Here is a 16,890-nt window from a genome sequence, read left to right as displayed (position 1 = left end):
GTCATTTTTGAAACACCCTGTATAAATTTTCTCACTAATTTGCTTTCTGTTTTCAAAGCATCAAATACTGATCAGTAACAGACATCTCAAACTGGAACTACGACATTTGCTGAATTAAGTTGAGACTTATAATTTTGAACGAGTATTGGAGGTGGAGTTAGATGGGCAATCAGGGAGTTTTTGCAACAGTGTGGGAGGGATGGGGGATGGTGTAGCAGCACTCACTTGCCCTTCTTCTGCACAGCAGCACGTCCATCAAAGAACCCCCAGTAGAGTGATGCGGACGACAGTGCTGTTTCGCCCTCCTTCAGCTCGTTGACGATCTTCGGCAGCCGGACGAACGTGTCGTCGTCACACTTGAGCACGTACTGTGCCCCCGCCTTCTCGTCCGCCCACACGAGAGCCGTCAGCACCTGTCAAATGGGCACTGGCTGATTACACTTGCCTGACTTGAAGCGTAACAGTTCATTTTTCATACAATCTTGAAGCTAGCTCGGATTGCATGATTAACTGTTATATCATTAGATATGACCCAGATAAGTAATTTCGCCTTTTGAGCTCTGTAACATAACTTTCAACAATTTTGTGAGGAACATGTATTGTCAATGTGTTCAAATGCAATTGGGGCTTTTCACTTACTATCAAGTAACAAAAGAGATAGCAAAAATGCTGTACTATAATGTTCAAAACCTACAACTGTTTTATCATACTGTCAGCTGGCTACGCTATTGGCTAACATAACAACATCTAGTTACCTTTCAATTACTGCACTTCATAAAATGAAACCAGATTCATAATGTAAACAAATTGTTTATTTTGGCTGCTGTATTATATATTGTACTCATATTGAATAGAATAGGGGAGAAGAGGAGTTTGTGGCACAACTTGACAAGAAGAAGGGACCAGTTGGTAGGGCATGTTCTGAGGCATCAAGGGATCACCAATTTAGCATTGGAGGGCAGTGTGGAGGGTAAAAATCGTAGAGGGAGACTAAGAGATGAATACACTAAGCAGATTCAGAGGGATGTAGGTTGCAGTAAGTACTGGGAGATGAAGAAGCTTGCACAGGATAGAGTAGCATGGAAAGCTGAATCACACCAGTCTCAGGACTGAAGACCACAACAACAACAACTCATATTTGAAACAAGAAACATGGTAGGAATGCTTAGGATAAAGTAGTTTCAGTATAATATACAAAAATGTAATTACATTGTTTATTCATATCATTTCACTTTTTTTTCTAAAAACAAGAGATATATAATCATATTCGATGCATTTCAATTGCAACCACTGGATAACATTTTCTGTAGTTATCAGCAACTTCTGCAATTGTAATCAGCAAATTTGCTACACACAACAATACATCAATTGTGAATAGGAGTATATAAGATCCAGAAGAAACTGTGTGAGAGACGCAGCACAACATAAGATCTTGAGCAGGACTCTGTGATGTAATAAACTGTACATCTAAAACAATAACTAACCTTTCACCTCATTTGAGAACCATAGTATTCTCTAATCTTATTTTACTTAAGAAACTTACAGGAAACATCAACTGCAGTGAAGGATCGAAAGACAGACAATTTCTGATCAATGTTTATTATTCTGAATAAACTGGGTTACACCAACCAAATTTCAAGAAATACCCAGGCTTTATTTGTCCAGAATCAGAAAGAACACTTGGCGGCTTCCAGCAAACTTTACACATAATTTCAAACCTTTATGAAACTTTTTGTCAGTGACACCTTCCACATCACGATGAAAGTAAAATAGTTTATCGCTTATTACAGTTTGACTGTTTACACAGTAAACCTATGGCATCAGGCTCAATGTTTTAATTTATTTCTTCTTTACTACTAACTGTATTAGCAACAAAATTTCCACATAGTGCCCACATATAGCACTGAATGCAGCTGCAAAATTATACCGCTGAATGACATAGCTCACGAGATACAATGTTGCAAACATTGAAATGTGTGAAATACTTGCTTTTGCTTAAAATGGAGAACAAATTACTCAGACTACAGTACCCTCCGTAAGTGTGGAAACACCAGTGCAAAATGGAAGTGATCTATGTGAGTTACTGGTTAGAATACAGAATAGTGTGCTCAAATAACAATTAATAATGACACTCCAGAATGAGATTTTCACTCTGCAGCGGAGTGTGCGCTGATATGAAACTTCCTGGCAGATTAAAACTGTGTGCCCGACCGAGACTCGAACTCGGGACCTTTGCCTTTCGCGGGCAAGTGCTCTACAAACTGAGCTACCGAAGCACGACTCACACCCGGTACTCACAGCTTTACTTCTGCCAGTTTGGAAGGTGGGAGACGAGATACTGGCAGAAGTAAAGCTGTCAGTACCGGGCGTGAGTCGTGCTTTGGTAGCTCAGATGGTAGAGCAGTTGGCCGCAAAAGGCAAAGGTCCCGAGTTCGAGTCTCGGTCGGGCACACAGTTTTAATCTGCCAGGAAGTTTTTTAATAATGACGCTTACAGTATTTTACAAATAATTATTGTACATATACATACATATTGGTACATACCAGTATTGCTCATTTTTATATAAACTGACTTTTCCTGTCTAAACAGTTCTACTAAACACACCAGGTGGCGTCAATAAACAGCATGACTGTGTAGAGGTATGTTGTTCACAGTTTTGTTCACTTGTACTTATTTTTGTACAAAGGGAGGACACCACTGCGAAAGAAGGTAGTACACACAGCAAAAGTAACTGAAAATGACCACAAGATGTCAGATTCCTTATGATGTGTGAGTTAAGATAATCACTTTGCACCAAGAAGGCAATAGTGTCCGACAACCATCATAGAAATTGAAAATTTCCATTAGCAGAGTTGTCAAGACCGTACACCAGCAATGAGATAAGATTCTCCAACGATGATCGTCCCCACTCAGGAGTACCCGGGAAAATATCAGAATGCCAGGAAAAGTACTTGGTACTTGGTAATGACCAGTAAATGTAGCAGATTCAAAAGTGTCCATAAATTGATTGCTGAACTAAACACAATGAGCATACACCAAAGGGTGAGTCAACAGTGAGATGACACGTGGCAGAAAACAACCTCCAGTGTTATGTTAGCAGGAAGAAAATCATTTTTACACCCTGTTAATAAGAATAAAAGAGTAAATGGCTTCAATGGGTTACAGCACACCAACACTAGACATCCGAGGATGACGAATCCAAGTTCAAAACATTTTGAAGTAAACACCATTGATTCGTACACAAGTAAACACCATTGATTCGTACACTGTTTACCCGAGGAATGGTTGATTCCTCAGTGCATAATACCAACTGTGATGGTATGGGGATCTTTTGGAGGGAATAAAGTTGGAGATTTGGTGAAATTAGATTGAAAAATGAACCAAAAGGTTTATCGTGCTATTTCAGCAGCATGCCAAGGCACGCGTCTGATTGGGAAAGGGTTTGTCTTGCAGCAAGGCAACGACCCAAAACGTACATCCCCACCTGTGTCGGAACTACGTGAAGTCTCAAGAGGCTCAGAAAATTTTGAAAAACATGCAATGGCCACCCCAGTCCCCCGATTGTAACCCAATTGAGCTACTATGGTACGAGTTAGCCAGGGCGATCCAAAAACTGGGAATCTGTGAGGGACACACCTATGGGAAGTCCTGCAGCAAGAATGAAAACTAATTCCAACTGAGAGCCTGCCAAACCTGACCCATCACATGCCGAGAGTATGCAAGACAGTGACTGAAGAAATATGTGGCTATTCTGAGGAAAGGAAATTGAATGGGGATCACTGTTATCAGTTGCAGTGGGATATAAGAGGAATCACTGGCAAGCGGTACACATTTTCGCTAAGCCTTATAAACCTGGCTGGATGACGGATCCACTTTCTTCAGTGCGAATGCATAAATACACCCGACCTTCTGTGGGAATCTCTAAGTAGCGAACAGGAGTATAATGGACTGGGACTGCGGATAGGTGGCACCCAATGGGAGTGTCAATCAGCCGTGAGGCGTACTGAGATAGTCCGTGCAGTTGCGATAATGCGGAGTTCCGGGTGGCGCACTGGTTACCACACCTGCCTAGAAAGCAGGAGATCCCAGGTTCGAATCCCAACCCGGTACAGTTTCAAATAACATTCTGAGGAATCTGAAATATAATAGCTGCATTTACCTATGTATTGCTTGAGCTTAATAAACATTTAAAAAACAATAAAATGCAATTTTATAATGTATTTTGTTTCCAGTGTCCATAATTGCCTCGTGTCCCTAAACTTATGCAGGGTAGTGTATATTCATCCATTGCTTCATAATGGGAGTACTTAGTAGCTTCCAACAAACTTTAAGCACAATTTCAAGCCTTTTATTAACTATTCTCACTTATCTGCTTGATATCATGCACTTAACACATTCACTCATTTTTCAGTTGGTTTTGATCTTCTGTTGATTTTTGTTGTTGTTGTTGTTGTTGTTGTTGTTGTTGTGGTCTTCAGTCCTGAGACTGGTTTGATGCAGCTCTCCATACAGTAAAGCTGCATGTCCTCGGGAAAAATTACAGCTGAAGTTTCCCCTTGCTTTCAGCCATTTGCAGTAGCAGCACAGCAAGGCCGTTTTGGTTAATGTTACAAGGCCAGATCAGTCAATCATCCAGACTGTTGCCCCTGCAACTACTGAAAAGGCTGCTGCCCCTCTTCAGGAACCACACGTTTGTCTGGCCTCTCAACAGATACCCCTCTGTTGTGGTTGCACCTACGGTACGGCCATCTGTATCGCTGAGGCACGCAAGCCTCCCCACCAATGGTAAGGTCCATGGTTCATGGGGGGCTGTTGATTTTACTAGACACTAAACAACAGGTTTATATGCAAACAATGTAATAAGACTGCTTAGATTGCCTTCTAAATTGTTTACATAGACTAGGAATAGGAACGAGCCTATAAAACTTCCTCGGCAGGAAATCACGAATCCAGTTACATAACTTCAACAATACTCCGTGGGCACACAATCTGATTAGAAGCCACTTGTGAGCAACAGTATCAGAAGCCTTCTGAGAATCTATAAATATGGAATCAGCTCAAGATCCCCTGTTCATTGCTGTCCTTACTTTATGTGAAAGAGAGGTTCACAAGAAAGATATTTTCTGGAACTGTGTTGACCCTGTGGCCATGCGTTATTTTCTCCGAAGTAATTCATAATTTTAAAACAATGTAATAAGACTGCTTAGATTGCCTTCTAAATTGTTTACATAGACTAGGAATAGGAAGGCGCCTATAAAACTTCCTTGGCAGGAAATCACAAATCCAGTTACATAACTTCAACAATACTCCGTGGGCACACAATCTGATTAGAAGCCACTTGTGAGCAACAGTATCAGAAGCCTTCTGAGAATCTATAAATATGGAATCAGCTCAAGATCCCCTGTTCATTGCTGTCCTTACTTTATGTGAAAGAGAGGTTCACAAGAAAGATATTTTCTGGAACTGTGTCGACCCTGGGGCAATGCGTCATTTTCTCCGAAGTGATTCATAATTTTAAAACACAGCTGTTAGTGTTGTTGTTGAACTTTATAGAAATGATACTCTGACTGTGTGCTGCACGATTTGCGTTGTCAGTAGTGTTAATGTCATGATTTGCCATTAGGCACCGGTACTGATACTGGTATGATGATGTAGGGTTGAAACACAGGAACCAGTGTGTACTGCAGTTCAGACAGTTAACATATGTCTGTATATCAAAACAACAGTAAGAGCGCTGTTGCTCTTCACAAGTACAGATGCATTACAGGAACACAGAGAGCTCCTCTTTTTGCAAAGTGGGTTGAAGAACACAATTTAGAATTTCACATTAACTGGCGATTCGGGAACTGCTCCCGATAGAGACTGACGCCCAATTGCTCTACAAATTGTTGAAGAAGTTACCGCTACCACAGCTGAGAATGCTGGAATCAATCTATAATCTTCGAGCAGTGCACGAGCTGTGTTCGATAACTGAAGATTCCGTGGCTCACCATTCGAGAAGTACTGCGAACAAGTGTGAAATGGTATCTCTTACGCGACTGCAGGCTACTGGAGATGCAGATGGTCATCACAGTACAAAGTCTGAACCCCTTCGTGTAAACATTCCACACAAGTAACAAATATTACCATCTCATATGGAAACTACAAGGGTTGACTGAAAAGTAAAGCCTCCACCTTCATAGCTCTTCAGCAGTTGGCAGCATCGGTATGCGGCAGGTACTGGCTTGTTCCGTAACCTCTTCTCTACAGCTCCAGTTGGCAGGAAGCCGTAGCATTGAACGGTTGTGTTGTTACAGTGTGAAGTATGGTCCCCTGCGCAGATGGTCGGTCAATGCGATTTAAGCAACATGCAGTCATTGAATTCTTGACAGCAGGTGTTACCCCAAGGGAGTTTCATCAGAGAATGAAAGCAGTTTATGGTGATTGTGTTGATGTGACTACTGTGTGTCACTGGGTGAGTAAGTTTAAAGATGTTGGGGCGGGAACATCTGGCCTGTGTGACAAAAAAAAAGAGTTGGACGTCCTGTGACAGCAACCACCGAATTTCACAAGCAGAATGTTGACAGATTGATTCAGCATGATTGTCGTATCCCTCAGAGAGAAATTGCAAGCACAATCGGCATTTCGCAAGAACGTGTGGGTCACATTATTGCTTTGCTCGGCTATCGGAAGATCTGTGCACGATGGGTTGCCCGGGTGCTGACTACCGAAGTGAAAGTGCACAGACTTGAAATTTGTCAGGAACTCCTCTCCCATTACGAGAATGAAGGTGACGCCTTTCTCCATTCAATTGTGGTAGGAGACGGAATGTGGACACACCATTACGACCCGGAGATGAAATGTCAGCCTATGGAATATCGATACAAGTGTCGCCCCAGAAAAATAAATTCAAGATGCAGCCCTCAGCTGGAAAAATCATGGCCAAGGTGTTCTGGGACGCAGATGGTGTTATATGTGTCAATTTCCATGATCACAGAACAACAATAATTTCAGAGCGTTACATCACAATGCTGCAAACTCTGAAACGATGGCTAACGAGGGTCCGAAAAGAAAAGGGAAATGTTTTCCTGCAGCATGACAATGCCAGACCACACACTTCACGTGCCACGACAACAGAACTTCAGAGACTGAATCTCACCACCGTACGGCATCCTCCATACAGTCCAGATTTAGCACCGTCTGACTTACACCTGTTTCCAATAATCAAAGACGATCTGCGGGGACATCATTATGCTTCTGATGAAGAGATTGAGAGAACTATGAGACTGTGGTTGCGGAAACAGTGTGTCGACATCTTCCGTGATAGCTTCAGAAAACTTGTTCATCGTTGGCAGAAATGTATCCAATTGGCTGGTGATTATGTGGAAAAGTGAATATTGGTAATCAAAGATCACATTCTAAGGATTATTTCTGCATTTGAATTATTAGAATATTACCATCCAAACCTAATTAACAAAGGTGGAGGCATTACTTTTCATTCAACCCTTGTACTGGGTGTTTCTCTGAAAGGTTTATTTGTTATTTCTCTTCCACGTGTCCTTACAAATGTTTCCACCAAGTTTCACTGTCCTACAATCACGCATTTTTCAGGAGGAGAGGGGGGGGGGGGTGTTTGAAGTGGTTTCCAAATGGCAAAAGTTTACTTATCTATTTATGACCAAGAATCCTGTCTTCTTATGCATACAAAATAACCAGCATATACATATGAAACAAACACTTGTGACATGAGGGTGGTGTACACACACAAGGAATGATTAGGCACTGACGCACACACTCCACAGTGCGCTGTCACTGGAGATGGGCAGAATGGCCACTTTTGTTGTTGTGAATATATACATTTAATAAGAGTGCTGGGTGGAAAATGTTATTTTTAAAAGACTGCAGCAGTGTGGATGCAAGGAAATAGAAAATAATAGTAGTGTTTAATATTGTTAAACTACAGGGTGTTCAAAAAGTCGCTCCATAGTGCCGTATGATTGTTAGCCGCGTGTGCCGTATGCTGCAGTGAATATACCGAAACGAAACTCAATGAAATACAAGTTATTAATTTATTGAATATTCATTTTTACTTACCATCTTGTTGAAAATAACCATTTAGTATTTCACTTAACACAAGTTCTCCTATGAATGGCTACAGAATATCACTGCAGTATCGTTGTGCGTTTATTGTTTCGTTGAAAAATGTGGGATCCGCAATCCGACGTCTAGAAATTGCAATCCAAACTCCTATTTTTACAGAATGAAGTGGGTCCTCATGAATACACAGTGGATTTGCAGTACTCCACATACGAGAATTTTGCGAGTTCATGTACCCGGATAAATGAAACCAGGCCCCATCAGTGAAAAACTTTTCATTAAGAAAAACCCTTCCATTTTGTTGAACGAAATTTTTGAACCATTGACAATAATGCAGTCTCTTGCCATGATTAGTATTTTTCAGTTCCTGCACGACTGTCGCTTTGTATGGGAAAAGTTCTAGTTGTTTCCTTACAGCTGTGTGGGCCGTTCCGATACTAACATCGATTTCCTGGGCGAGTTTTCTTACTGAGTTGTTCAGACTTGTGAACATTTTATCAGAAATATTGAGCAGTATACCCTCAGACAAAACACTAGGACGACCACTTATCGGTGCATCTGTCACTAAACCCATTCTTCAAAATTTGTTAATCAAATCTCGCACAGTATCACGATGTGGGAGTTTTGTCTCCAGGAAAACTGAATTAAATGTTTGATGAACTGAAACTGTGTATTTAATGCCCTCTTTGAACACTTGTTCGACTAAAAACACATGTTCTTCAATGGTTAGCATTTTAACAGTGACAAAAATGAAACAGATGAACAAAGGAACTAAGCTTAAACGTTCACGTCAACACGTAACGACACACACCAACAATACCACTGATGCTGGCTGATATAAACAAAACAGTGGAATGTTGGGAGAGTCCACTTGGAGGGAAGTAACCCAGGCAGTCGAACATCAAACGGCACGCGCGGCTAACAATAATACGGCACTGCGGAGAGACTTTTTGAACATCCCGTATATCACTGGATTGAACTAAAATTAATTTAAAGGTAGCTGCTTGACTACTTTTCACATTTCAGATATCTCTAATTGCAGGATCCACAGTATATACAGGGTGTTTCAAAAATGACCGGTATATTTGAAACGGCAATAAAAACTAAACGAGCAGCGATAGAAATACACCATTTGTTACAATATGCTTGGGACAACAGTACATTTTCAGGCAGACAAACTTTCGAAATTACAGTAGCTACAATTTTCAACAACAGATGGCGCTGCGGTCTGGGAAACTCTATAGTACGATATTTTCCACATATCCAGCATGCGTAGCAATAATATGGCGTAGTCTCTGAATGAAATTGCCCGAAACCTTTGACAACGTGTCTGGCGGAATGGCTTCACATGCAGATGAGATGTACTGCTTCAGCTGTTCAATTGTTTCTGGGTTCTGGCGGTACACCTGGTCTTTCAAGTGTCCCCACAGAACGAAGTCACAGGGGTTCATGTCTGGCGAATAGGGAGGCCAATCCACGCCGCCTCCTGTATGTTTCGGATAGCCCAAAACAATCACACGATCATCGAAATATTCATTCAGGAAATTAAAGACGTCGGCCGTGCGATGTGGCCGGGCACCATCTCGCATAAACCACGAGGTGTTCGCAGTGTCGTCTAAGGCAGTTTGTACCACCACAAATTCACGAAGAATGTCCAGATAGCGTGATGCAGTAATCGTTTCGGATCTGAAAAATGGGCCAATGATTCCTTTGGAAGAAATGGCGGCCCAGACCAGTACTTTTTGAGGATGCAGGGACGATGGGACTGCAACGTGGGGCTTTTCGGTTCCCCATATGCGCCAGTTCTGTTTATTGACGAAGCCGTCCAGGTAAAAATAAGCTTCGTCAGTAAACCAAATGCTGCCCACATGCATATCGCCGTCATCAATCCTGTGCACTATATCGTTAGCGAATGTCTCTCGTGCAGCAATGGTAGCGGCGCTGAGGGGTTGCCGCGTTTGAATTTTGTACGGATAGAGGTGTAAACTTTGGCGCAGGAGACGATATGTGGAAGTTGGCGTCATTTGGACCGCAGCTGCAACACGGCGAACAGAAACCCGAGGCCGCTGTCGGATCACCTGCTGCACTAGCTGCGCGTTGCCCTCTGTGGTTGCCGTACGCGGTCGCCCTACCTTTCCAGCACGTTCATCCGTCACGTTCCCAGTCCGTTGACATTTTTCAAACAGATCCTTTATTGTATCGCTTTTCGGTCCTTTGGTTACATTAAACCTCCGTTGAAAACTTCGTCTTGTTGCAACAACACTGTGTTCTAGGCGGTCGAATTCCAACACCAGAAAAATCCTCTGTTCTAAGGAATAAACCATTTTGTCTACAGCACACTTGCACGTTGTGAACAGCACACGCTTACAGCAGAAAGACGACGTACAGAATGGCGCACCCACAGACTGCGTTGTCTTCTATATCTTTCACATCACTTGCAGCGCCATCTGTTGTTGAAAATTGTAACTACTGTAATTTCGAAAGTTTGTCCGCCTGAAAATGTACTGTTGTCCCAAGCATATTGCAACAAACGGTGTATTTCTATCGCTGCTCGTTTAGTTTTTATTGCCGTTTCAATAATACCGGTCATTTTTGAAACACCATGTAAGTAATGTAATGCAAAAGGAACTGTTAACCGACACCAGAATCAGATCACTCTCGTGCGAACAAAATGGGAGAGCACCGTACAGGGCAGGGCGGTCCACGCACCTTGAGCGTGAGATTGGCGAACGTGTCGGTGACTTCGGGCAGCAGCAGCAGATCGTGGTGGCGGTCTCGCTCGTCCTCCAGCTCGCGCACCGTGTCCTTCGGGAGACCGGCGGTCCCCGACACGAAGTAGCACCGCACGTCGCCGTCCTGCGGGCAGGAGCGGAACCACGTGTCGCGCAGCGTGTCGCGGGCGCCCTCGTTGGCCGGCGCCGACACCACCAGCACTACCAGGAAGTGGCCGGCGGGCTGCTCCGGAGGAGGTCCCCGTTCCGGGCACGCCGGCCACGGCGAGGGCAGCCCGCCGCTCGTCACCGCCAGCAGCAGGAAGCTGCCGGCCAGGACGAGCGCCACCGCCACGTACGCGACGGAGAAGAAGCGCCGCACCAGCACGTGCAGCAGCAGTCGCGTCAACATGGCGCCCGCCCGGCTGTGGTGCAAAACACGAATCGATGGAATAGGGTTTGCTACGGCAAATTGAACACACCGTACTGGTATCGAAGTGGTCGGCATGCGGAAAATGTGCACACTTCCTGAGAAGCTAATTCAGATTCTGACCATCTAGTAGGCTCCAAAATGAGACAGAAACTTGCTGTGTCTCCCAAAGGAAATAACACAAGAACAAAGAAATGGAATACATAAAAACCGAAAGATAGGTCTACTGTTAAAGAGAATCAGAACAGATTGAGACACGAGTTACAAACAAAAGGTGGTGGAGACTGTATAGACAAAGAATGGAACGCTATTAAAAATGCCATTCTGACAACAGCTTGTTAGATACTGGGGGAAACAAGGAGAATTAGAAATGAAGACTGGTATGATGATGAATGCAGACAAGCAGCAGAACAGAAAAAGGGAAGTGAGGCTGGAATGCTTACAGCAAAATACGAGACCAGATCAGGCATTATACAGGGTGTTTATAAATGGATATTGGGGTTTCAACGCTTTATAATATTTATTATATTAAACTTACAGTTATAAATGATATGTTAAATGAAAGAGCAACTCAAACAGTTTTACCAAGAACCTTATAAATGTTCAATGTGAGCACCATTTGTCACACAGCACACATCAAGTCTATAACTGTGTTCTTCCCAAACGTTGGTAAGTGTGTCTTCAGTGATTGTAGCAACAGCTGCTTCAATCTGGTTTCTTAATTCAGGGGGGTCTGCTGGTAACGGAGGCACATACACACGATCCTTGATGAAGCCCCAAAGGAAATAATCGCATGGCATTAGGTCGGGCAAATGTGGAGGCCGTGCAAAGCAAGCACTGTCATTGGGCCCCTTGCGGACAATCCAGCGATCGGCTATAGACTTTATGTGTGCCATGTGACAAATGGTGCTCACACTGAACATTTATAAGGTTCTTGGTAAAACTGTTTGAGTTGCTCTTTCATTTGACATATCATTTATAACTGTTAAGTTTAATGTAATAAATACTGTAAAGTGTTAAAATCCCGATATTCATTTATAAACATCCTGTATAATGAAAAGATGTAGAGGCAGCAAGGGTGTGTAGTAGAGGGAAAAGAAGGAAGTCATAAGGAGAAAGATGGAGGAATGGAAGAGCACTGTCAAAGGAAAGAGAGCAGAAAGTTTTGTAACAAAATTTAAGAAGAAACTCAAGAATATACACAGAAAATAACAGCATGTAAGGGAAAAGAGGGAAATTTGCTGACAAATAAACAAGAGAATACTTCAACGAAATTCTGGAGGGCTATCCTAGCAGAAATGTGCAACCACTCTAATGGTTCAAATGGCTCTGAGCACTATGGGACTTAACATCTATGGTCATCAGTCCCCCAGAACTTAGAACTACTTAAACCTAACTAACCTAAGGACAGCACACAACACCCAGTCATCACGAGGCAGAGAAAATCCCTGACCCCGCCGGGAATCGAACCCGGGAACCCGGGCGCAACCACTCTATTATGCTGCAGATCCAGAGATGGATGAACCCACATTACGGGAGCTACAGAAGATATTGCACTGTCTGAAAAAAACTACAAGAGATCAGGACTGATGGAATAACATCAGAACTGTTGAAAAATGGGGAATTGGTCTCCATAAGCAAATCCACAAACTCATCAAGTTGATACAGAAGCAGGAAAGAACCCCAGAATAAAGGGACCTTACGGATAATCCAGCCAAGCCATAAGAAAGTAGACAAGGCTTGTTAAAATTACAGAGGCAGTACCCTGCTGAATGTAACCTATAAGATTCTGCCTAGTATTATTTATAACAGACAAGTTCCATATGCAGAGGAGACTCTGGGAGAATATCAGTGTCGATTTTGGCCTAATAGACCAACAACAGATTAGATATTTGTGCTGAGGCTAGTACATGAAAAGGCATATGACTATAATATTGTGCTTCATAGCTTCTATGTAGACTTCAAGCAGGCTTTCAATAGTCTTAATAGGGCAGAAATACTAAATGATTTGCTTGGCATACCACCTGAGTATGTTTAAGTTATCCAAACAACACTGGATGGTTCCAAGGCTGCAGTGTGAGTGGATGGAAAACCCAGTAAATGGTTTAGCATCAGTAAAACATCAGATAAGGGAATGCCATTTCTACAATGCTTTTTAATCAGACTCTTGAAGCAGCCATTCAAAAGCTTCAAACATCTGGTTACATAGGCATGAAGCCAACTCAGATTTATGCATATGCTGATGATGTAGCAATTATCAGTGGAAAAAGTGTTTCACGAGAGAGAACAATAGTCAATTTGAAATACTAAATGATTTGCTTGGCATACCACCTGAGTATGTTTCACTTATCCAAACAACACTACCTATGGGTCTTGCTTTATTCAGCACTTGCACATACAAGAGCGCAGAGCGAACTGCTTCTGGCCAGAACACATGCAGTATATGAGAGGCATTTGAAAAGTCCATGCAAAAATAAAAACTACTTACTTGTTTGGGATAAATCTTTTTCTATTTTTCGACATAGTCTCCTTTTAGACTTATACACTTTGTCCAACACTATTCTAATTTGTTGATCCCTTCTGAATAATAGGAATTGTCCAAGTTTGCAATATAGTTATTAGTTGCTACAATCACCTCCTAGTCCGAATAAAATCTTTGTCCTGCCAGCCATTTCTTCAAATTGGAGAACAAATACTAGTCTGAGGGAGCCAAGTCTGGAGAATAGGGGGGATGTGAAATGAGTTGGAATCATATTTCCTTTAATTTTGTGACCACAACTGCTGAGGTGTGCGCTAGTGAATTGTCGTGATGGAAAAGGACTTTTTTGTGGTCCAATCGCTGGCGTTTTTCTTGCAGCTCGGTTTTCAAACAGTCCAATAACGATGAATAATATGCACCTGTAATAGTTTTACCCTTTTCCAGATAGTCGAAGAGGATTATCCCTTGCGAATCCCAAAAGACAGTCGCCATAACCTTTCCGGCTGAAGGAATGGTCTTCACCTTTTTTGGTGCAGATTCTCCCTTGTTAACCCATTGTTTAGATTGTTGTTTGGTCTCAGTAGTACAGTAATGTATCCGTGCTTCATCCACAGTGCTGAAACAATGCTTAAAGTCCTGCAGATTCTTCCTGAACAGCTGCAAACAATCTCTGCAACACTTCACACGATTCCACTTTTGGTCAAGTGTGAGCAACCGTGGAACCCATCTTGCTGATAGATTTCTCATGTCCAAATGTTTATGCAAAATATTATATATCCATTCATTCGAGATGGCCACAGCACTAGCAATCTCATGCACCTTAACTCTTCCGTCATCCATCACCATATCCAGGATTTTATCAATGATTTCTGGAGTCGAAACCTCCACAGGCCATCCAGAACGTTCAGCATCACTTGTGCCCATATGGCCACTCTGAAAATTTTGAAACCACTTATAAACTGTTCTAATCGAAGGTGCAGAGTCACCATAATGTTTATCAAGCTTCTCTTTAGTCTCCTGAGGCATTTTGCCTTTCATAAAGTAATGTTTAATCACCACACGAAATTCTTTTTCGTCCATTTTTTGACAATCCCTCGACTTCCTCGATTCACACGAATGCCAAACAAAAAGAAATAGACCAATATGGCTGAAATGTGGTGTGCGTTCTTTCCAAAGATGCTACTAACTAGACATGACCTCGATACGTGCTGGTGGTGCCATCTCTCGGACGTTGCACGGACTTTTCAAACGCCCCTAATAGGTGCTGTGGTGGACAGAATAATGGTGGGACAGATAAACTGATCTATCCTACAAGAAGTGTGGGTTTTTTACAACAGATGGCAACACTGACATCACACCGAGGCAACAGATGCAAGTGTACATAGTGTGTAATCATGGGCGGATCAGTGAGGAATCACGAGGCCGTGTGCAAGTCATGCTTGATGTTGTTTAATTATGCAAGTCCATTGTATCCATAAATACTGATGTGCTGCTATACCCATGCGGAATATGCAGGCATGTTGTTTGTATGCAGCTACTGTTATGGCACTACCCGTGCAGCTCTGAAAGAATACCAGAGACTTTTTCTTGAGGGACGAACTACCTATGTCAGGTTATTTCCCATAGTTTTCAGATGTTACATGAACCCAGAACACCACCCAGTGTACAAGTGAAACCAGACTGTGAGGCCATCCAGTCAGCTGAGGAAAGGGAAGGCTTCATCACAATGGTACAACGGAATCCCACAGCCAGTACACGGCACATCAGTTGCCGCCTCGATATTCTGCAGATGTGTGTGCGGCGTCTGTTACATTTCGAAGGCTTGTACCCATTCCCTGTGCAGCCTGTGCAACATGCCGATGACCCAGTAAGCATAAAACAATTTTGGGGTCAACGGAGGCATCCGATCCCACCTATCGGCTTTGACCCGTGACGTAAGGGTGTTGTGTTGTACAACGTCATGACGGTGCGGAGTTTAGTTCATGAGTGTGTTGTGTTTGTAGACGTCATCTTGTTGCGGTTGGTGGTATCCTCTTGTGGTGTATTGGGTTCATTTGGGTGTCGCTGCTTGGAGTGTGCATTTATCGGTCGTGACTTATAGAAGAACGGCAATTAGTTTCAGCAAGTTAAGAATTAAGTTTACGGTGTGTTTATGTTATTGCGGTGTCGTTTGATGTTATCGGTTTGCTGTCTGTCGCGCGGTAACTCATTTAATGCAATTTGTGGCTTCTTTTGTTAGGTACAGACATGACTTCTAAGTTTAATAGCATGCGTCCGTGGGCTGAAATGGGGACGACATGTTGTCCGTCATTAAGTTTCTGCAACTTTTTGGGCTTGTGACAGAGACAGTTAACTGTGGCGTATGCCAGCAGAATATGCGAGTTTGGGGTTAGCATGTAGTGCTGGAACTTTTTTATGGTAAGTAGTCGTTTTCTTTGGGTCTATTGTTCATGTGTTATGATCTTCGTGGGGTTTTTATGTGTTGTTGGGTCGGTGTTATTTACTGCATGTGTTGGCGGTTGATGTTTTGGTATCGGCACTTGTGGTTGATTTATGTATCTTAGGGGGAAGTACATTATTTCAGTTTTCAGTTGTATTTGAGCTGCTTAGGTCATGGGAAGTGACCGATTGCAATTTGTCGTCATAGCTCTGTGTGACTTGGTATCGTGAATTGCTGTTGACTATATAGGTCAAGGGAAGTGTACAATTCCAATGTGTAGTCGCTGTGTGTTCTGGTATCGTGAGCTGCTGTTGACCTACATAGGTCAAGGGAAGTGTCCGATTCCAATTTTTGTTGTTTTAGGTATTGGTTTTATGGTATTGATAGTTGCAGTGTGATTATAATTTTTGGAATAGGTTGTTTTTATTTTGTGGTATCGACAACTGTGGTTGAGCTATGTAGATGAAGGGAAGTGACCGATTCCTGCCGATATTGTAAGTGTAGCGGAACTTGGGAATTTTGTGTGTTTTTATGTCATCGTCTTGTGTGGTTTGGGATTGTGGTGTGTGTGCCTGTATGTGTTTATATTTAGTTTGTCCACACCCAGAACCCCCCAATCTCCCACATTCGTCCCGTTAGTTTGATTATATTTTTGGAGAGAGAGATGTGTGTTGGTGTTATATGCATTTTCCTGTTTGTTGTCATTTATGTAATGACATCATAGGCATCATATTGGAGACGTTGAGGATGGATG

At 42.6% G+C, this 16,890-nt stretch overlaps 1 protein-coding gene across 1 annotated transcript in view; it reads right to left on the bottom strand.

The window, feature by feature from the left end:
* Positions 1 to 11,067, bottom strand: part of LOC126212714 (beta-1,3-galactosyltransferase 6-like) — a gene marked incomplete at its 5' end in the record, with an annotated part of 78,839 nt that extends 67,772 nt beyond the window's left edge. The window contains 2 exons of the mRNA XM_049940126.1: positions 226 to 413; positions 10,786 to 11,067. Of these exons, the coding sequence (XP_049796083.1) occupies positions 226 to 413; positions 10,786 to 11,067 (470 nt within the window). The remainder of the gene's footprint in view (positions 1 to 225; positions 414 to 10,785) is intronic.
* Positions 11,068 to 16,890: the final 5,823 nt, after the last annotated feature.

Source organism: Schistocerca nitens, chromosome 11 (assembly GCF_023898315.1).
Source record: "Schistocerca nitens isolate TAMUIC-IGC-003100 chromosome 11, iqSchNite1.1, whole genome shotgun sequence".
In the NCBI taxonomy this organism is placed as follows: Eukaryota; Metazoa; Arthropoda; class Insecta; order Orthoptera; family Acrididae; genus Schistocerca; species Schistocerca nitens.
This window is presented reverse-complemented; position numbering and strand designations above follow the sequence as displayed.